Source organism: Schistocerca gregaria, chromosome 1, assembly GCF_023897955.1.
Source record: "Schistocerca gregaria isolate iqSchGreg1 chromosome 1, iqSchGreg1.2, whole genome shotgun sequence".
NCBI lineage: Eukaryota > Metazoa > Arthropoda > Insecta > Orthoptera > Acrididae > Schistocerca > Schistocerca gregaria.
The window spans coordinates 1,160,470,051-1,160,493,065 of NC_064920.1; the positions used below are offsets into that span (position 1 = coordinate 1,160,470,051).

At 39.9% G+C, this 23,015-nt stretch overlaps 1 protein-coding gene across 2 annotated transcripts in view; it reads right to left on the minus strand.

The window, feature by feature from the left end:
* Positions 1-359: 359 nt before the first annotated feature.
* LOC126284159 (D-aminoacyl-tRNA deacylase 1) overlaps positions 360-23,015 on the minus strand; it is a 30,710-nt gene continuing 8,054 nt past the window's right edge. For both annotated transcript variants that reach the window (XM_049982886.1, XM_049982895.1), the window contains exon 4: positions 360-864. In XM_049982886.1, coding sequence (XP_049838843.1) covers positions 755-864 — 110 coding nt within the window. In that variant the 3' untranslated portion in view covers positions 360-754. The remainder of the gene's footprint in view (positions 865-23,015) is intronic.

Below are 23,015 nucleotides of genomic sequence, written 5' to 3' on the forward strand. Positions count from 1 at the left end.
ATTTTAACTTACCGCCAAGAAAATAAGATTGTCTATGGTGCATTGGCATTCTTCCCTCTACATTTATTTTAACAAAAACTGAGAAGAAAAATGGAGTTTCAGCATAATTTTAAAATCTGGAACCTTTTCTGTAGCTCATGAAAAGTTTAGTTTTTTGGACATGTGGGGTTCCTCAAAATTTCCATTCAAGTGTCCCAGTGTATGTCACTCTGTCTAAATGCAGGGTTACTGTTATTAAGGTTAAATCATACTCCCTTATAAGAAGAATGGGAATTATAGCTGTCAGCTAAAGAAAATTGTTTTCAAATAGTAAAACATAACGAACCAAAGGCACATTATCATCAATAAGCAAAACTGACTTCAGGCACTCAAAATTATGCCATCTTTATTCTTTCCATGTCTTTACATATAATATGTGGTAAACCTGTGTGTAACAAATTTGGAAATGTAAAAAAGTGGAAATGACATTTCACACGAACACTGTAGAAATACAAAACATATTTCCAAAATAAGTACTGTTTCTGTAATCTGTGTGTGGATACAAGAAGTGAAGCAACACTTGGTCACCTGCCCAACCTTCACCTATTTCATTAACAAACATTCCAAAAACCTCATTGAAGTACCCTCATGTTTCTCCTCTCTGCTTACAGTTACACAAAAAACTTTAATGCAGGTATTTCCATATTATATGTAATCTTCATTTTAGTAATTTATACTTAAATTACAGAAATAAGAATAACAATCTAATTTAAAATTAGCTTTGTCCATCACCCTCTTTACTTTTCTTTGAGGGAGATTCAAGTTCAACAGTTACAGGTCCATCATTCTCAATGTTCACTGTCATGTAAGCACCAAACTTTCCATCTGAAACAGCAAACCAGTAAAATTTAAATAACTTAAATTTTAGGCAAACACCATTTTATTTAAACAAACACACACACACACACACACACACACACACACACACACACACACACACACACACAGAGAGAGAGAGAGAGAGAGAGAGAGAGAGAGAGAGAGAGAGAGAGAGAGAGAGAGAGAGAGGGGGGGGGGGGGGGGAGGGGGGGTGGCATGCGTGCACTCTCCTCACGTCACTGTGGCTTGAGTAGTTGGATTAGACAGCATACAAACTCATTCTTCCCACAGCATCTGATAAAATTGATTACTTACAAGAAAACAGTCTGGATGATTGACTGATCTGGCTTTGTAACATCAACTGAAACGGCCCTGCTGTGCTGGCATCACGAACAGCTGAATGTGAGGGCAAACTACAGCCGTAATTTTTCCCAAGGGCATGAAGCTTTACTGTATGGTTAAACAATGACGGCATCCTCTTGGGTAAAATATTCTGGAGGTAAAATAGTCCCCCATTCGGATTTCCGGGCGGTGACTACTCAAGAGGATGTCGTTATCAGGAGAAAGAAAACTGGCGTTCTATGGATCGGAGTGTGGAATTTCAGATCCCTTAATCAGTCAGGTAGGTTAGAAAATTTAAAAAGAGAAATGGATTGGTTACAGGGAATTAGTGAAGTTCGGTGGCAGGAGGAACAAGACTTCTGGTCACATGAATACAGGGTTATAAATACAAAATCAAATATGGGTAATGCAGGTGTAGATATATTAATGAATAAAAAATATAAGCATGGGTAAGCTACTACGAACAGCACAGTGAACGCATTAATGTGGCCAAGATAGACACAAAGCCCACATCTACCACAGTAGTACAAGTTCATATGCCAACTAGCTCTGCAGATGACAAAGAGATTGATGAAAAGTATGACAAGATCAAAGAAATTATTCAGGTAGTGAAGGGAGACGAAAATTTAATAGTCATGGGGCAGTGGAATGCGATAGAAGGAAAAGTAGTAGGTGCATATAGAATGGGGGAAGGAATGAAAGAGGAAGCCACCTGGTAGAATTTTGCACAGATCATAGTTAACACTTGGTTCAAGGCTCATGAAAGAAGGTTGTAAACATGGAAGCTGCCTGGAGACATTGAAAGGTTTCAGATAGATTAAATAATCGTAAGACAGAGATTTAGGAACCAGGTTTCAAACTGTAAGACATTTCCAAAGGCAGATAGGGACTCTGGTCACAATCTATTGGTTATGAACTGTAGATTAAAACTGAAGAAACTGCAAAAAGGTGAGAATTTGAGTTGGGACCTGGATAAATTGAAAGAACCAGAGGTTGTAGAGAGTACAAAAGCGAGCATTAGGGTATGATTGACAAGTACAGGGGAAAGAAATACAGTAGAAGAAGAATGGGTAGCTTTGAGGGATGAAATTGTGAAGGCAGCAAAGGATCAAGTAAGTAAAAAGACGAGGGCTAGTAGAAATCCCTGGGTAACAGAAGAAATATTGAATTTAATTGATGAATGGAGAAAATATAAACACGCAATAAATGAAGCAGGCAAAAAGGAATACAAACGTCTCAAAAATAATATCAACAGGAAGTGCAAGATGGGTAAGCAGGGATGGCTAGAGGACAAATGTAAGGATGTAGAGGCATATATCAGTAGAGGTAAGCTAGGTACTGCCTACAAGAAAATTAGAGTGTCCTTTGGAGAAAATACAACCACTTGTATGAATATCAAGAGCTTTGATGGAAACCAGTTCTAAGCAAAAATGAGAAAGCTGAATGGTGGAAGGAGTGTATAAAGGGTCTATACAAGGGCAATGTACTTGAGGGTAATATTATGGAAATGGAAGAGGATGTAGATGAAGATGAAATGGGACATATGATACTGCTTGATAAGTTTAACGGAGCACTGAAAGACCTGAGTCGAAACAAAGCCCTGGGTGTAGACAACATTCCATTAGAACTACTGATAGCCTTGGCAGAGCCAGCACTGACAAAACTCTACCATCTGGTGAGCTAAATGTATGAGACAGACGAAATACCCTCTCATCTCAAGAAGAATATAATAATTCCAATCCCAAAGAAAGCAGGTGCTGAGAGGTGTGAAAATTACCGAACTATCAATTTAATAAGTCATGGCTGCAAAATACTAACACAAATTCTTTACAGGCAAATGAAAAAACTGGTAGAAGCTGACCTCGGGGCAGATCAGTTTGGATTCCATAGAAATGCTGGAACAAATGACAACTAGTCTTAGAAGATAGATTAAGGAGAGGCAAACCTACATTTCTAGCATTTGTAGATATAGAGAAAGGATTAGACAATGTTGACTGGAATACTCTCTTTCAAATTCTGAAGCTGGCAAGGGTCAAATAAATACAGGGAGCAAAAGGCTATTTACAATTTGTACAGAAACCAGATTGCAGTCATAACAGTCGAGGGGCATGAAAGGGAAGCAGTGGTTGGGAAGGGAGTCAGACAGGGTTGTAACCTTTCACCGATGTTATTCAGTCTGTATATTGAGTAAGCAATAAAGGAAACAAAAGAAAAACTCTGAGTACGAATTAAAATCCATGGAGAAGAAATGAAAACTTTGAGGTTTCCTGATGACATTGTAATTTTGTCAGAGACAGCAAAGGACCTGGAAGAGCAATTGAATGGAATGGACAATGGCTTGAAACGAGGATATAAGATGAACTTCAACAGACGAAAAACAAGGATAATGGAATGTAGTCGAATTAAATCAGGTGATGCTGAGGGAATTAGATTAGGAAATGAGATGCTTAAAGTAGTAAAGGAATTTTGCTATTTGAGGAGCAAAATAACTGATGATGGTTGAAGTAGAGAGGATATAAAATGTATACTGGCAATGGCAAGGAAAGCGTTTCTGAAGAAGAGAAATCTGTTAACATCGAGTATAGATTTAAGTGTCAGGAAATCATTTTTGAAATTATTTGTATGGAGTGTAGCCATGTATGGATGTTAAACATGGACGATAAATAGTCTGGACAAGACAAGAATAGGAGCTTTAGAAATGTGGTGCTATAGAAAAATGCTGAAGATCAGATAGGTAGATCACATAACTAATGAGGAGGTACTAAATAGAATTGGGGAGAAGAGAAATTTGTGGCACAACTTAAATAGATTAAGGTATCGGTTCGTAGGACACATTCTTGATGCATCAAGGGGTCACCAAGTTAGTATTGGAGGGCAGTGTGGAGGGTAAAAATCGTAGAGGGAGACCAAGAGATGAATACACTAAGCAGATTCAGAAGGATGTAGGTTGCAATAGGTACTAGGAGATGATAGAGTAGCACATAGAGCTACATCAAACCAGTCTCTGGACTGAAGACCACGATAACGACAACAACAACAACAACAACAACAACATACAAGCAAACTGTCTGTATAGCTCACACTCTATTTCTTCATGCATAACATGTTTCGGGGCAGACTACCATCATCAAACCTAAGAAAAATAACTACTTTTCCTCCTCTAATGAATTTTGAGTTGTATCTATAGCAGCAGCAATTCAGGACCATTTTTGTAAAAGTGCACATCAAGGTCACAGAACTTTATAAAGACCTCCCGTCTTTAATTAACAAAACTGGTTACATCTACTAGCCATCTTAGGGTATACAGTGGAGGGTACTTTCCGTAACATTATCATTTTTGCCCTTTTCTCTTTTATTCACAAATGGTATTTGGAAAGAAGGGCTTGCTGGTAAGATTACATATAAACCTGAATTTCTCTTATTTTACTGTCATTGTAATTACACAAGATATATGTGAGAGGAAATGATATTCTGGATGACTATGATGATCATCATCTCCAGCAGCATTTACTACTGTAGTTTGGTATGCACCTCTCTTATGCTCTCATGCTTGGTAGAGGGGACTGTGATGAAATGAAGTACTCTTCTTGGGAGCTTTTCCATCTCCTTTAATAAACATAACTTGTAAGTGTGTCACACAAGCAATACTCAAGAATCGGTTGAACGAGAGTAATACAAGCAATCTTTGCAATGTAATTACATTTCATTAAATTGTTTCAATGAAAAAACAAACATTGCAATGAAACAAGCGTTCAGTTCATAGTGCTGTGGAACGTAGGGGGGGGGGGGGGGGGGGAACACAAATTGGCATCCATAAGAAGAAGAAGAAGAAGATCGCCAAAAATGCAACACGAGCATAATATGTAGGAAATTGTCCAAGCAACCTGCCACTGATGATGCCTTGCAGAAAATAAAGGCAAAACACGTATGGCACAAAAATTGTGTTTTATTCAGTTGCTGTTAGATGGTCCATAAGTAAAAATTATCAAGGTCCCGTAAAAGTTGTTTGATTACATTGCCATGTGTGGTCAGACATTATTGTGAAAAAGCAACACCTTTTGACAGTAATCCTCAAACCTTGTTCTGTGTTGCGCAGCTCAATTTCTTAATGGTCTCGTAGTAAGCATGTTCATTGACTGTTTGGCCTTGTGGTAAGAAATCTACATCTACATGACTACTTTGCAATTCACATGTAAGTGCTTGGCAGAGGGTTCATCAAACCACAATCATGCTATCTCTCTACCATTCCACTCCCGCAAAGCGCGCGGGAAAAACGAACATCTAAACCTTTCTCTTCGAGCTCTGATTTCTCTTATTTTATTTTGATGATCATTCCTACCTATGTAGGTTGGGCTCAACAAAATATTTTCGCATTCGGAAGAGAAAGATGGTGACTGAAATTTCGTAAATAGATCTCGTCGCGACGAAAAACGTCTTTGCTTTAATGACTTCCATCCCAACTCGCGTATCATATCTGCCACACTCTCCCCCCTATTACGTGATAATACAAAACGAACTGCCCTTTTTTGCACCCCTTCGATGTCCTGCGTCAATCCCACCTGGTAAGGATCCCACACCGCGCAGCAATATTCTAACAGAGGGCGAACGAGTGTAGTGTAATCTGTTTCTTTAGTAGACTTGTTGCATCTTGTGAGTGTCCTGCCGATGAAACGCATCCTTTGGCTCACCTTCCCCACAATATTATCTATGTGGTCTTCCCAAATGAAGTTGTTCGTGATATTAACACCCAGATACTTAGTTGAATTGACAGCCTTGAGAATTGTACTATTTATCGAGTAATCGAATTCCAACAGATTTCTTTTGAGACTCATGTGGATCACCTCACACTTTTCGTTATTTAGCGTCAACTGCCACCTGCCACACCATACAGCAATCTTTTCTAAATCGCTTTGCAACTGATACTGGTCTTCGGATGACCTTACTAGATGGTAAATTACAGCATCATCTGCGAACAACCTAAGAGAACTGCTCAGATTGTCACCCAGGTCATTTCTATGGATCAGGAACAGCAGAGGTCCCAGGACGCTTCACTGGGGAACACCTGATATCACTTCAGTTTTACTTGATGATTTGCTGTCTATTACTACGAACTGCGACCTTCCTGGCAGGAAATCACGAATTCAGTTGCACAAATGAGACAATACCCCATAGGCCTGCAGCTTGATTAGAAGTCACTTTTGAGGAACGGTGTCAAAAGCTTTCCGGAAATCCAGAAATACAGAATCAACCTGAGATCCCCTGTCGATAGCGGCCATTACTTCATGCAAATAAAGAGCTAGCTGCGTTTCACAAGAACGATGTTTCCTGAAACCATGCTGATTACGTATCAATAGATCGCTCCCTTCGAGGCAATTCATAATGTTTGAATACAGTATATGCTCCAAAACCCTACTGCAAACCGACGTCAATGATATAGGTCTGTAGTTAAATGGATTACTCCTAATACCCTTCTTAAACACTGGTGCGACCTGCGCAATTTTCCAATCTGTAGGTACAGATTTATCGGTGAGCGAGCGATTGTATATGATTGCTAAGTAGGGAGCTATTGTATCTGCGTAATCTGAAAGGAACCTAATCGGTATACAATCTGGGCCTGAAGACTTGCCCGTATCAAGCGATTTGAGTTGCTTCGCAACCCCTAAAGTATCTACTTCTAAGAAACTCATGCTAGCAGCTGTTCGTGTTTCAAATTCTGGAATATTCCATTCGTCTTCCCTGGTGAAGGAATTTTGGAAAACTGGGTTCAATAACTCCGCTTTAGCACCACAGTCGTCGGTAACAGTACCATCGGCACTGCGCAGCGAAGGTATTGACTGCGTCTTGCCGCTTGTGTACTTTACATACAATCAGCAGAATGCCTTTCCTGTCCCAAAAAACAGGTGCACATGACTTTTCGAGGTGTCAAAATTTGCTTAGGCTTAATCTTCATTGGGAATGAAGTGTGCCTCCATTCCATTGATTGCCGTTTTGTTCCAAGGGTGTTGTACAATACCCATGTTTCATCCCCAGTGACTATCCGAGAAAGAAAACAATCTCCTTCTCCATAGTAGAAAAACTGAAGTGCACTGCCCATCTGTTGTTTTTTGTGTCGTTCAGTAAAAATTTTGGGTACCCAACGTGAACAAAGTTTTCAAAATTTTAGTTTTTCAGTAACAATTTCATGAATTAGTGATCATGAGATTTGCAGAACTTCCATAGCAAGGGCACTAAGTGTAAACTTATGGTCGTGCTTAATCTTCTCTTCAATTGTGTGAACCAGTTCATCAGTAACCACAGACGGACGTCCACTTCATTCTTCATTGTGCACTTCATCAAGTCCATTGAACTGTCTGACCCATCTTCCAACCATTGAATCACTCTTAACATTTTGTCCGTAAACCTCGCAGATTTGCCGATGAATTTCCTATGGTTTAACTTTCTTTGCATTTAGGAAATGAATCACAGATCTGATTCCACAAATGGTAGCATTTTCCATTATGGCTGACATTACAAAGAAGCACTAAAAAGCACACGTCGGCAGCAGTGATCTGAAAATGCTGTACATGTCTTCTCCTTGAGTCAGTAACTGCTGCTCTTGCTTGGAACTGTGATCAAAGCACTGCTACGGATAGAAATAGAAACGGAACTTACTTTGTGGACAACTTTCTTAAGTCTCATTATGTCTAGTTGCATTTCCTTTGTTGAGAAATTGATTTTATTTCTTACCCATGTTCACCTATCTCAATACCTGTCACTTTGGCCTTTGTGTGACAACTGAAAGTAATAACCAATAGTACTACCTTTCTTGGTGGAACAACTTAGGGAGACAATTCAAAAGGCTATTTCAGATTTCTCTCTGTTGTCTTATGATTTGGTAAAAACGACCACTGAGTTGAGTGCATTCTCCAGCAGCAATATTCTAAGACTAATATTGAACCCTAGTGTCTCTTCCAGTAATTCACAACTTTGCTCACCACATATATTACGAAAGTCTATTGTACAATGTCCTTGAATTTTATTCCCTTTTTCAATTTCAAAGATGAATCTTTGTTGTTGATTGCATGGTTAATCAGAATTATTTTACTGTGTTTACCAAGCAGAATGGTTTTTCTTCCTTTCTTAGTATTTCTTTAACCAGTTGTTGTTGTCAATTGATTGTTCTTCAAAATGGAAATGTCAACATGGCTAGGCACCTACAAACAATTGTCTAGCATCAGGGTCTAAGCGGTTTTCGAGGAGGAACACTGTGAGTTGGATAGTGTTACCCTGAGGTGTAGTAAGCTGACTTTCTTTGAATTGGTGAATCTTATTGCACCAACTGTCCTCCTCAGAGTCTCTAAAATGCGAACATCTCATCTCACCTTTACAATTCTACTAGCTGTTGACAAGCTTGCTCCCAACTGTGTATGATTTGTTACAAAGGCTTGTATAATCCTGGCACCAAGGAAGGTATTTATGTTCCATTTGAGCCAATTCTGTAGGCAGCCCTGCCATTAAAAATGTAACCATGGCTCTAATAACCATGTACAGATCTGATCATGCATATTGAACAGAAAGGCTAATGGGAAATGGAGGTTAGCTACATACGTCAAGTGAAGTGTTAGATACCAGATTATTTGTGCTACGTATGGTTTTGTAGTACCATAGCTTTAATTTGAGCTACAGAGGTCAAGTGAAATTTCTGGTACTGGTTTTTGGAGAGATGTCTGGTTGCATGGTATCATGGACTTTGTCTGAGCTATTTAGGTCAAGTGAAATTTCCAATAGGGTCAATTAAACCAATTTGAGAAAATGTTCCAGCTGATAGTCTCAGATTTGGCTGAAATGTAGCACACCAATGCTACCAAGTGTGGAACACTCATGTACAAAATTTTAAGCTCCCCTGAAAATTAGTTCCAGAATTATGGCAATCTATCTTCAGACCAAACTTCAGGTCTTAATAACTTTGGAACTATTGCGCACAGTCCAGTGAAATTTTCACAACCCAGTAACATCCACTTAGAGAACACACTCTATGAATCAAAACACCAACAACACATTTCTGAGGGAAAATAAAAAATTCCAACATGTGATTAAAACAATGTAATACGTTAAAAGGTACATATTGTATATGCCCTCTATGCCAAATATAATTCACTCAAAAAGGGTATAAATTTTTTTGTGGTAAGCTTAGTGTGGCCTAAACACACACAGAACTCATCATGCCCATATCAGTCACACAAACAGAGTTACATGCACACGAAAATACAAAAATTTGAAAAATTAGCTGAAAAACATGGATTTTCTAAGTGTGGTAGCACAAAAGGGACAAGTGATATCCAAGCCAAATTTCAAACACTGCATAAGTAGACCATAATATAATATGTGGCAAAGGTCGCATGGGATTTGCTGAGTGGTCTAAGACACTGCAGTCATAGATTGTGCGGCTGGTCCCGGCGGAGGTTCGAGACCTCCCTCGAGCATGGGCATGTGTCTCTGTCCTTAGGGTAATTTAGGTTAAGTAGTGTGTAAGCTTAGGGACTGATGACCTTAGCAGTTAAGTCCCATAAGTTTTCACACATTTTGAATATGTGGCAAAATTTCAACTTGTTATTGCAAGGCATTTGTGTACAATAAAAGTTGACAGAGATGTATTTGGTTACGTTTCTTTTAACACAATTTAGCAAGTAATAGTAATGTGCAAACAGATTGTTTCAGATAAAGCTGCAGCAATTGTTGGGAACCATTAGGCAACACAAAGCTAAACAATGGTAGTTTTCAGGGACAGAATGAGTCGTCATTAGGCAGGAACAACAAAGGAAATAAGCAACAATTACAGGTTACTCATGTTTTTAAGATTCCAGTTCAGACTGGTCAGTACTGTTGTTGAAAGTCAGTATGGAGACAGAAGAGTGTACTAGTGGCGCTTTTGTTCAAAGAAGTTGCAGCATTGGTAGAGAACAAGCATCTGAATGTCATAAAATAACATATGGAACAAAATGTGGCATTCGCTTTTTACTGTATGATCTGGATGAATCAGACCAAGATTTGTTGCTATGGAGATCCGGGATACACCCTGTGGGCACAAGAAGTACAGTTCCAGGAAACTTTTGTGTTTGTTATCATCATATGAAAGTGTTTCTGGATAAGTATTCTTTCCTACAAAGAAGTTGTTTTGATCCATTTCAGATTCTTAAGAAGACAGTGAAGTGTAGCCTCAGAGAAATTGATATAAAATCAGTATTGAAAGTGAATCAGTGCATGGAACTTAACATGAAACCAGGACAAAAGTTATGTTCCAGGTGTATTACACTGCTAAAAAATGAATATTCTGATAATTTACATGACTGTGATGAAGAGTATCACGCACCTACAACCACAGCGGATGAGCAATTAAATGCTTCAGTGACTGCTCTTGGTTTGTCTCCCATGAAGACACACAAAGTTGGGAAAAGAGACAGGCCCAGCTATGGTAGAAGAAAACTATAAGAAGCTCAAATGGAATTAAAACACAAAATAGCTGACACACTAATGCTGGAAGAGGAAGAACAATCTGCTCCAAAGGAACAGAAATCATGCCAGAAATGCTCTGATTTGGACAAAATTGTGCATGATTTGAAAGAAAGAAAAAGTAGCTATTGCACCTTCTAGCTGGTCTATTGACTACACTGCAAAGGAACTCAATGTTTCTACAAACACAGTAAAGCAAGCTAGAAAAATAAAAGCAACCCAAGGAGTGCTTCCACACGACTTCAGCAGGCTCAGGGTAAGCAACTGAGTTCAGAAATAAAGGTGCTAGTTGTCGGAGTTTTATGAAAATAATGACTACAGCTGAATAATGCCTGGAAAAAAAGACTACGTAATGGTGAAAATGGGAAATGTACGTGTACAGATGTGAAAAAGACTGTTGCTATACAACATATCAGAACTAAATGTAGAATTCAAAGAAAAGTATCCCAATACCAAAGTAGCTTTATCATCTTTTTTCTACCTTTGGCCAAAATGGGTTGTGCGTGTAAGTGCAAGGGGGGGGACACAATGTTTGTGTCTGTGAGACCCATCAAAATGCTAAGCTGATGTTTGCTGCTATAAAGGATTCTGGTCTGGATTCCAAAGGTGCAATGAAGCTGCTAGTGTGTGACAGCAGTTCCTACCAGTGCATGATACACAGGTGTGAAAAGTGTCCTGGTAAGGCAAATCTTGCAGAACACATTAATAACAAACTGTATGGTGAACTGCATGACGATGAACTTGTTTCTCATAAACAATGGACACACATGGATCACACAAGTCTTGAAACAAAGCAAAGTACAGTGGAAGATTTTGTTGAAATGTGTTGTCAAAAAACGGACAAACTGACCACACACAGCTTCACAGCAACAGCACAATCAGCTTATCTCCAGTTTTGTAAGGATAATCTGAAACAAGATGAAATTATAGTAATACTAGACTTCTCTGAGAATTATCCATTTATAGTTCAAGACGCCATCCAAGGATATCATTGGGACAACAGTCAAGCAACTCTCCAGCCATTTACGATTTACTATAGAGGTGAATCAGGTAATGTGACTGTCATGAACCTGTGCGTTTTTAGTGACTGTTGAATTCATGATGCCATTGCAGTTCACGCCCACCTTCGCACTGTCATGGCATATGCAAAAAACAAGCTGCCTCACATACATTTTGTGAAACACTTCAGTGATGGGGCACCTAGTCAGTACAAAAACAGTAAAAATCTCAAAAATTTATGCATGGATTACCATGATTTTCAGATACACGCAGAATGGAATTTTTTCGCAACAAGTCATGGTAAAAATGTATGTGATGGCATTGGTGCTACCATTAATCACATGGCATCACGAGCTAGTCTGCAGCACCATACAGAAGGTCACATTCTAACACCTCTTCAATTCCCTTCACTTAAAACTTCCGGGCTGTGGTCAAAGTATAAAATTTTCCCCCGACGCTTCATCTCCAACTGCGGCAGACATCCTCATAGGTACAGTGGCAAACTGCGAAGATAACTCGAGGAAGCGCTGATTATATAAGCAGTGAAAGCGTCTTCATTCACCTCCAACGATAAGAAGCTGCTTTGTAAAACAGAAACGTACCCACCTAGACTTTATGGCTTACCCAAAGTGCATAAACCTGAGATTCCGTTGAGGCCAATTGTCAGTGCTATAGGTGGACCAACACACGAGTTAGCTGTAACCTTATGTTGGTAGGATGGACAGTCATATTAAAAATTCAGCTTATTTCATTGACAAGTTAAAGGAAACGAGCGTGGGCCTGGATGATATCCTTGTCAGTTTTGATACTGTGTCATTATTCACCATGATTCTGGTAAATGAAGTTGTTGTTGTTGTGGTCTTCAGTCCTGAGACTGGATCGATGCAGCTCTCCATGCCACTCCATCCTGTGCAAGCTTCTTCATCTCCCAGTACCTACTGCAACCTACATCCTTCTGAATCTGCTTAGTGTATTCATCTCTTGGTCTCCCTCTACAATTTTTACCCTCCGCACTGCCTTCCAATACTAAATTGGTGATCCCTTGATGCCTCAGAACATGTCCTACTAACCGATCCCTTCTTCTAGTCAAGTTGTGCCACAAACTTCTCTTCTCCTCAATCCTATTCAATACTTCCTCATTAGTTATGTGATCTACCCATCTAATCTTCAGCATTCTTCTGTAGCACCACGTTTTGAAAGCTTCTATTCTCTTCTTGTCCAAACTATTTAAGGTCCATGTTTCACTTCCATATATGGCTACACTCCATACAAATACTTTCAGAAAATACTTCCTGACACTTAAATCTATACTTGATGTTAACAAATTTTTCTTCTTCAGAAGCGCTTTCCTTGCCATTGCCAGTCTACATTTTATATCCTCTCTACTTCGACCATCATCTGTTATTTTGCTCCCCAAATAGCAAATCTCCTTTACTACTTTAAGTGTCTCATTTCTTAATCTAATTCCCTCAGCATCACCCGACTTAATTCGACTACATTCCATTATCCTCGTTTTGCTTTTGTTGATGTTCATCTTATATACTCCCCTCAAGACACTGTCCATTCCATTCAACTGCTCTTCCAAGTCCTTTGCTGTCCCTGACAGAATTACAATGTCATCGGCGAACCTCAAAGTTTTTATTTCTTCATGGATTTTAATACCTACTCCAAATATTTCTTTTGTTTCCTTTACTGCTTGCTCAATATGCAGATTGAATAACAGCGGGGAGAGGCTACAACCCTGTCTTACTCCCTTCCCAACCGCTGCTTCCCTTTCATGCCCCTCGACTCTTATAACTGCCGTCTGGTTTCTGTACAAATTGTAAATAGCCTTTCGCTCCCTGTATTTTACCCCTGCCACCTTTAGAATTTGAAAGACAGTATTCCAGTCAACAATTTCAAAAGCTTTCCTTAAGTCTACAAATGCTAGAAACGTAGGTTTGCCTTTCCTTAATCTTTCTTCTAAGATAAGTCGTAAGGTCAGTATTGCCTCACGTGTTCCAGTATTTCTATGGAATCCGAACTGATCTTCCCCGAGGTCGGCTTTTACTAGTTTTGCAATTCGTCTGTAAAGAATTCGTGTTAGTATTTTGCAGCTATGGTTTATTAAACTGATTGTTCGGTAATTTTCCCATCTGTCAACGCTAACTTTCTTTGGAATTGGAATTTCTATATTCTTCTTGAAGTCTGAGGGTATTTTGCCTGTCTCATACATCTTGCTCACCAGATGGTAGAGTTTTGTCAGGACTGGCTCTCCCAAGGCTGTCAGTAGTTCTAATGGAATGTTGTCTACTCCGGGGGCCTTGTTTTGACTCAGGTCTTTCAGTGCTCCGTCAAACTCTTCACGCAGTATCATATCTCCCATTTCATCTTCATCTACATCCTCTTCCATTTCCATAATATTGTCCTCAAGTACATCGCCCTTGTGTAGTCCCTCTATATACTGCTTCCATCTTTCTGCTTTCCCTTCTTTGCTTAGAACTGGGTTTCCATCAAAGCTCTTGATATTCATGCAAGTGGTTCTCCTTTCTCCAAAGGTCTCTTTAATTTTCCTGTAGGCAGTATCTATCTTACCCCTAGTGAGATAAGCCTCTACATCCTTACATTTGTCCTCTAGCCATCCCAGCTTAGCCATTTTGCACTTCCTGTAGATCTCATTTTTGAGATGTTTGTATTCGTTTTTGCCTGCTTCATTTAGTGCATTTTTATATTTTCTCCTTTCATCAATTAAATTCAATATTTCGTCTCTTACCCAAGGATTTCTACTAGCCCTCATATTTTTACCTACTTGATCCTCTGCTGCCTTCACTACTTCATCCCTCACAGCTACCCATTCTTCTTCTACTGTATTTCTTTCCCCCATTCCTGTCAATTGTTCCCTTATGCTCTCCCTGAAACTCTGTACAACCTCTGGTTCTTTCAGTTTATCCAGGTCCCATCTCCTTAAATTCCCACCTTTTTGCAGTTTTTTCATTTTTAATCTACAGGTCATAACCAATAGATTGTGATCAGAGTCCACATCTGCTCCTGGAAATGTCTTACAATTTAAAACCTGGTTCCTAAATCTCTGTCTTACCATTATATAATGTATCTGATACCTTTTAGTATCTCCAGGGTTCTTCCATGTATACAATCTTCTTTCATGATTCTTAAACCAAGTGTCAGCTATGATTAAGTTGTGCTCTGTGCAAAATTCTATCAGGCGGCTTCCTCTTTCATTTCTTAGCCCCAATCCATATCCACTTACTACATTTCCTTCTCTCCCTTTTCCTACACTCGAATTCCAGTCACCCATGACTATTAAATTTTCATCTCCCTTCACTATCTGAATAATTTCTTTTATTTCATCATATATTTCTTCAATTTCTTCGTCATCTGCAGAGCTTGTTGGCATATAAACTTGTACTACTGTAGTAGGTGTGGACTTCGTAACTATCTTGGCCACAATAATGCATTCACTATGCTGTTTGTAGTAGCTTACCTGCTTTCCTATTTTCCTATTCATTATTAAACCTACTCCTGCATTACCCCTATTTGATTTTGTGTTTATAACCCTATAGTCACCTGACCAGAAGTCTTGTTCCTCCTGCCATCGAACTTCACTAATTCCCACTATATCTAACTTTAACCTATCCATTTCCCTTTTTAAATTTTCTAACCTACCTGCCCGATTAAGGGATCTGACATTCCACGTTCCGATCTGTAGAACGCCAGTTTTCTTTCTTCTGATAACGACATCCTCTGGAGTAGTCACTGCCTGGAGATCCGAATGGGGGACTATTTTACCTCTGGAATATTTTACCCAAGAGGACGCCATCATCATTTAATCATACAGTAAAGCTGCATGCCCTCGGGAAAAATTATGGACATAGTTTCCCCTCGCTTTCAGCCGTTCGCAGTACCAGCACAGCAAGGCCATTTTGGTTATTGTTACAAGGCCAGATCAGTCAATCATCCAGACTGTTGCCCTTGCAACTCTTCAGGAACCACATGTTTGTCTGGCCTCTCAACAGATACCCCTCCGTTGTGGTTGTACCTACAGTACGGCTATCTGTATTGCTGAGGCATGCAAGTCTCCCCACCAACGGCAAGGTCCATGGTTCATGGGGGGGTAAATGAAGCTATGTCATGCATAATGGATATTTTTCCTACCGATATTGTGGCATTATTCCGAGACTGCCTCACCACAACCTACTTTCAATACAATAATAACTTTTAAGAACAGATTGACGGGGTTGCTACGGGCAGTCCTCTTAGTCCTGCTGTGGCTAACCTATTTATGGAGACTTCTGAACAAAGGGTTTGTAGGCTACCAGTAAGAGACCAGCCAGAAGCTATCGCTATGTCGATGACACGTTTGTAATATGGACACACAGAGCAGAGGAATTGAATGCCTTCCTGGCACATTTAAACAGCTTTAATCTGAAAATCCAATTTACTATGGAGATGGAAATGAATGGGCAATTGAATTTCCTGGATGTGTCTGTGATTAAAGAACAGGACGGAACATTGGGCCATAAGGTGTATAGAAAGGTCACACATACTGATCGTTACCTACATAAAGATTCAAACCACCACCCTAGACAAAATGAGGTGTAATGAAAACCTTGGTAGACAGGGCGTACAAAATTTGTGAAACTGTTTAATTAAAAGATGAGATTGAACATCTATGGTCAAGTTTCATGAAGAATGGCTGTTCTAACAAGGATATAGATTGAGAACTTCACTCTAGGCAGAGAATCAAGAGCAACGACGTCAACAGTCACCCAAGGGCAAAGTTTTTCTTCTGTTCATTAGCAAGGTCACAGAATGCACTGGGAAAGTTTTAAGCAAGTATGGGGTGGAAACTATTTTCAGACCCACTAAAAAAATAAAAGAATATTTAGGATCGGCAAAAGATGCACTAGACCCTTTGGATACACCGGGGATATATAAAATTCCGTGTAGTTGTGGCCAGTTTTATATCGGTACCACAAAGAGAAGTGTGAACACACGTCTTGTTGAACATAAGAGCAATTTCTGCCTGGGTGACATGGATAAATCGGCCATAGCGGAACATGTTTATCAGGAAGGTGATCATGAAATAAAATTCAGCGGGACAAGTGTCATATCAAAAACCTCGCATTATTATGCATGCATGTATAGAGAGGCTATCAAGATATCAAACACCGCAATAATTTTAACAGGAAAGACGAAGGTGTTAAGCTGGATAAAATTTGGATGTCAGCGTTGCACCGCAAGCGTGATGATCGATTACTTACGATCGAGAATGTTGGCATTACCAGAGACAATCTCATAGCCGACGCCATGTGATCAACAGTGGCGGTACTGCCTATATAATCAGTGCTTCCTCGAGTTATCTTTGCAGATCGCCGCTGCACCTCCGAGGATGTCTCCCGCAGTCGGAGACGAAACTTCAGGGGAAAGTTTTATACTTCGACCTCTGCCTATTAGCCCGGAAGTTTTAAGTTAAGACAATACCGGCTGTGAAAGCTTACATTGTATGACCTGTTCAATTATTTACCTGGGTACAAAAAAATATCTCTGGCATACAATCATTCTATGTTTCGAAAGATGAGGTGAAATCAGTCGAAGAGTTGGTAAAAAGCAGACTAGAACACATTAAAACTGTTGCAGGCACAAGGAGCCATCATCACTTCTCTCCAGCGGACTCTAACAGTGTGGAAATGAGCAGACTCTCCGGTTATAACTATAGGTTCATGCACAACATGTGTCTTCACAGTGTGTCTGACTCAGGATACAGAAGCAAAAGCAGCAACATACAATCAGGTTGCTATGTTATTGCTGTTTATGATGACAAAGGGTACTTAGGATGTGTTGCAGAGTGCTGTGAAACAGTAGGTGATGTATTTGTGAACTTCATGGCGCCAGCAGGACCAGCAAGATCATTTCATTGGCCACTTTTGGCAGACAGGTGTTGGATTCCTTTTGAACATATTCATTTTATAGTTCCAGTTCCTGCACATTGTCAGGAAGACAGTACAATTTGTCACTCAATGTACAGAGTACAGTAGCTAAAGTGTGGAAGGACTTCTGTTCGAAGCACAGCAACTGGTTTTTAGCAGTTAAGGTGCAGTAAACATTTATGATAGTTGTGTTAATCTGTCTATATGTTGTTGCTTAGTGATTAAACAGTTGTGAGAGAGGACGAGAAGAGGCAGAACAGTTTACGATATGTTTTTACAGAATTGCGTTGTGGAACGATGGCCACATCACCAAATACATCTGTCAACTTCCACTGTACACAAATGTCTTGCAATAACATGCTGAAATTTTGAGATATATACGAGGGTCAGTCAAAAAGTAATGCCTCCTATTTTTTTTTCTACGTTTAATTGTCAGGAAATTTAAATGCAATTACATAGGTTGAAAACCACAACATTGAGGATCATTTTGTCATTTTTCAATGTAATCTCCGCCCATCTCTACAGTTTTGGTCCATCTTTGAACAAGGGCATGTATCCCAGCACGGTAAAAATCACAGCTCTGCTTCCTAAGCCATTGACGCACGGATGTTTTGACGGCCTCCTCATCTTCAAAATGAATCCCACGATGAGCTTCTTTTAGTGGCCCGAACAGATGGAAGTGTGATGGTGCCAGGTCAGGGCTGTATGGGGGATGAGGCAAAACTTCCCATCCAATTTTGACAATCTCGTCAGAGGTGTGACGACTGGTGTGTGGTCTTGCATTGTCATGCAAAAGAAGAACATCTGCCATTGATTTTGTTGGGCGAACTCGCTGAAGACGTGCTTTAAGTTTTTTGAGGGTTGTGACATATTGAACAGAATTTATTGTGCATCCCTGCTCCAAAAAATCAACCAGAATCACACCCTCTGTATCCCAGAAAACTGTTGCCATAACTTTCCCTGCCGATCGCACAGTTTTGAATTTTTTCTTCCTCGGCGAGCTTGTGTGACGCCACTCCATTGACTGCCTCTTTGATTCGGGTTCAAAAAAATGCACCCATGTTTCGTCCCCGGTCACAATTTTTTTCAGAAACTCATCTCCCTCCAAACGGAAGCGCTGCAAGTGTTGGGAGGCTATTGTTTTCCTTGCCTCTTTATTCTGATCGGTTAACATTCTTGGAACCCACCGTGCACAAACTTTTGAGTACCCCAATTGTTTAATAATCGTGATCACACTGCCTTTACTAAGAGAAATAATGCGACACACTTCATCTGCAGTCACCCGACGGTCACCACGAATGATGTCATCAACTTGCTGAATGTTGTGTGGAGTCACTGCACTCACTGGCCTGCCGCTCCGCTTTTCGTCAGTCAACGGTGTTTGCCCTTCAGCTTCCTTACAACGACGAACCCATCGTCTAACAGTGCTGACATCCACTGTCACAACACCATACATCTTCTTCAGTCTTTCATGAATGTGTATGGGCGTTTCACCTTCTGCATTCAAGAATTCAATCACACAACGCTGTCTCAAACGAACATCGATGTCGGCCATCTTACAAACTTCTGCTGTGCTGCCACCTGTTGACACAGAAAGTTACTACTGCAGTGGATTGCAGAAGAAGGTTTGAGGAATGGCGCCAAATTCAAATTTTTCACTTAATTTTTTTAAGTAGAAAAAAAAATGGGAGGCATTACTTTTTGACCGATCCTCGTACCATTATGGTCTACTTATGCAGTGTGTGAAATTTGGCTTGGATACCAATTGTCCCTTTTGTGCTACCACACTTCAAAAATCCATGTTTTTCAGGTAATTTTTCAAATTTTTGTATTTTCGTGTGCATGTAACTCAATTTTTGTGACTGAGATGGGCATGATGAGTTGTGTGTGTGTTTAGGCCACATTAAGCTTACCACAAAAAATTTTATCCCCTTTTTGAGTGAATTATATTTGGCATAGAGGGCCCCTACAATATGTACCTTTTAACATATTACATTTTTAAATTTACATTTTGAAATTTTTTATTTTCCCTCAGAAATATGGAGTTGGTGTTTTGATTCATGGAGTGTGTTCTCTAAATGGATGTTGCTGGGTTGTAAAAATTTCACTGGACTAAGTGGAATAGTTCCAAAGTTATTAAGACCTGAAGTTGGGTCTGAAGATAGATTGCCAGATGCGGGTTGCAATTTCCGGGTCACACCACCTTCTTTCACAAGTCATAATTGTGGAACTAATTGGCAGGGGAAACTAATACTTTGTACACGAGTGTTCCACACATGGTAGAATTAGTGTACTGAATTTCAGGCAAATCTGAGACTATGAGCTGGAGCCCCTGGTTGAACTGACATGGAATGGCCCATTACTTTTTTTTATAGCTTGTGTGAGTTTATGGTATCACAGAAGACTTCATTTGAACTATATAGGTCAAGCGAAATTTCCAATATCAGGTTTTGTTGAATGTTGAGATTTTTTTTTGTTGGATTTTTGCACAAGTATAGATTTTGTTATTAGGACTACTGGATATTTAGTTTTTCCCTGTCCAAAACTCCCTAATTTCTGTGATTGCCCCATTAGTTTTGTGTTATTTCAGCAATTAAATATTTCCTGTATTATTTCTGTCTGTTCGCATGTGTAATGTGTAATGTCGCGGTCATCTTATTGTATTAGCCTGAAATAGGAAAGAGCTTGATTTGTGATGGTAAATGCTGGTGCAACATACCTCTGGGGGAAAAAAAAAAAAAAAAATTTACAAATCAAGCTCTTAATAAGGGTGTCCTCCATTTTGATGAGGTCACAGGCCAAAGGTCAAAGCTGACAGGTTATCCTCGATGAAGCATGTTATCTAGGATGTAGAACTAATGTAGAACTAATTTTAGGTATGAGCCAGGGAAGGGAGTTTATATCCATGCTGTTCATATTGTCAACTAATGGCCTCGCAGATAAAACTTTATGCAGACGATAAATTTATCTGTAATGAATTACTGTCTGCATAAAGCTGCACAAATATTCAATAAGCTCCCCCCATGAACCATGGACCTTGCCATTGGTGGGGAGGCTTGCATGCCTCAGTGATACAGATAGCCATACCGTAGGTACAACCACAATGGAGGGGTATCTGTTGAGAGGCCAGACAAACGTGTGGTTCCTGAAGAGGGGCAGCCTTTTCAGTAGTTGCAAGGGCAACAGTCTGGATGATTGACTGATCTGGCCTTGTGACAATAACCAAAACGGCCTTGCTGTGCAGGTACTGCGAATGGCTGAAAGCAAGGGGAAACTACGGCCATAATTTTTCCCGAGGGCATACAGCTTTACTTTATGATTAAATGATTATGGCGTCCTCTTGGGTAAAATATTCCGGAGGTAAAATAGTCCCCCATTCGGATCTCCGGGCGGGGACTACTCAGGAGGATGTCGTTATCAGGAGAAAGAAAACTGGCGTTCTACGGATCGGAGCGTGGAATGTCAGATCCCTTAATCGGGCAGGTAGGTTAGAAAATTTAAAAAGGGAAATGGATAGGTTAAAGTTAGATATAGTGGGAATTAGGGAAGTTTGGTGGCAGGAGGAACAAGACTTCTGGTCAGGTGACTACACGGTTATAAACACAAAATCAAATAGGGGTAATGCAGGAGTAGGTTTAATAATGAATAGGAAAATAGGAATGCGGGTAAGCTACTACAAACAGCATAGTGAACGCATTATTGTGGCCAAGATAGATACGAAGCCCACACCTACTACAGTAGTACAAGTTTATATGCCAACTAGCTCTGCAGATGACGAAGAAATTGAAGAAATATATGATGAAATAAAAGAAATTATTCAGATAGTGAAGGGAGATGAAAATTTAATAGTCATGGGTGACTGGAATTTGAGTGTAGGAAAAGGAAGAGAAGGAAACATAGTAGGTGAATATGGATTGGGGCTAAGAAATGAAAGAGGAAGCCGCCTGGTAGAATTTTGCACAGAGCACAACTTAATCATAGCTAACACTTGGTTTAAGAATCATGAAAGAAGGTTGTATACATAGATACATTATATAATGGTAAGACAGATTTAGGAACCAGGTTTTAAATTGTAAGACATTTCCAGGGGCAGATGTGGACTCTGACCACAACCTATTGGTTATGAACTGTAGATTAAAACTAAAGAAACTGCAAAAAGAAGGGAATTTAAGGAGATGAGACCTGGATAAACTGAAAGAACCAGAGGTTGTACAGACTTTCACGAAGACCATAAGGGAACAATTGACAGGAATGGGGGAAAGAAATACAGTAGAAGAAGAATGGGTAGCTTTGAGGGATGAAGTAGTGAAGGCAGCAGAGGATCAAGTAGGTAAAAAGACGAGAGCTAGTAGAAATCCTTGGGTAACAGACGAAATATTGAATTTAATTGATGAAAGGAGAAAATATAAAAATGCACTAAATGACGCAGGCAAAAAGGAATACAAACGTCTCAAAAATGAGATCGACAGGAAGTGCAAAATGGCTAAGCAGGGATGACTAGAGGACAAATGTAAGGATGTAGAGGGTTATCTTACTAGGGGTAAGATAGATACTGCCTACAGGAAAATTAAAGAGACTTGGAGATAAGAGAACCACTTGTATGAACATCAAGAGCTCAGATGGGAACCCAGTTCTAAGCAAAGAAGGGAAAGCAGAAAGGTGGAAGGAGTATATACAGGGTCTATACAAGGGCGATGTACTTGAGATCAACATTATGGAAATGGAAGAGGATGTAGATGAAGATGAAATGGGAGATACGATACTGCGTGAGGAGTTTGACAGAGCACTGAAAGACCCGAGTCGAAACAAGGCCCCCGGAGTAGACAACATTCCATTAGAACTACTGATGGCCTTGGGAGAGCCAGTCCTGACAAAACTCTACCATCTGGTGAGCAAGATGTATGAAACAGGTGAAATACCCTCAGACTTCAACAAGAACATAATAATTCCAATCCTAAAGAAAGCAGGTGTTGACATCGACATCTACATCTACATGACTACTCTACAATTCACATTTAAGTGCTTGGCAGAGGGTTCATCGAACCACAATCATACTATCTCTCTACTATTCCACTCCCGAACAGCGAGCGGGAAAAATGAACACCTAAACCTTTCTGTTCGGGCTCTGATTTCTCTTATTTTATTTTGATGATCATTCCTACCTATGTAGGTTGGGCTCAACAAAATATTTTCGCATTCGGAAGAGAAAGTAGGTGACTGAAATTTCGTAAAAAGGTCTCGCCGCAACGAAAAACGTCTATGCTGTAATGACTTCCATCCCAACTCATGTATCATATCTGCCACACTCTCTCCCCTATAACGTGATAATACAAAACGAGCTGCCCTTTTTTGCACCCTTTCGATGTCCTCCGTCAATCCCACCTGGTAAGGATCTCACAC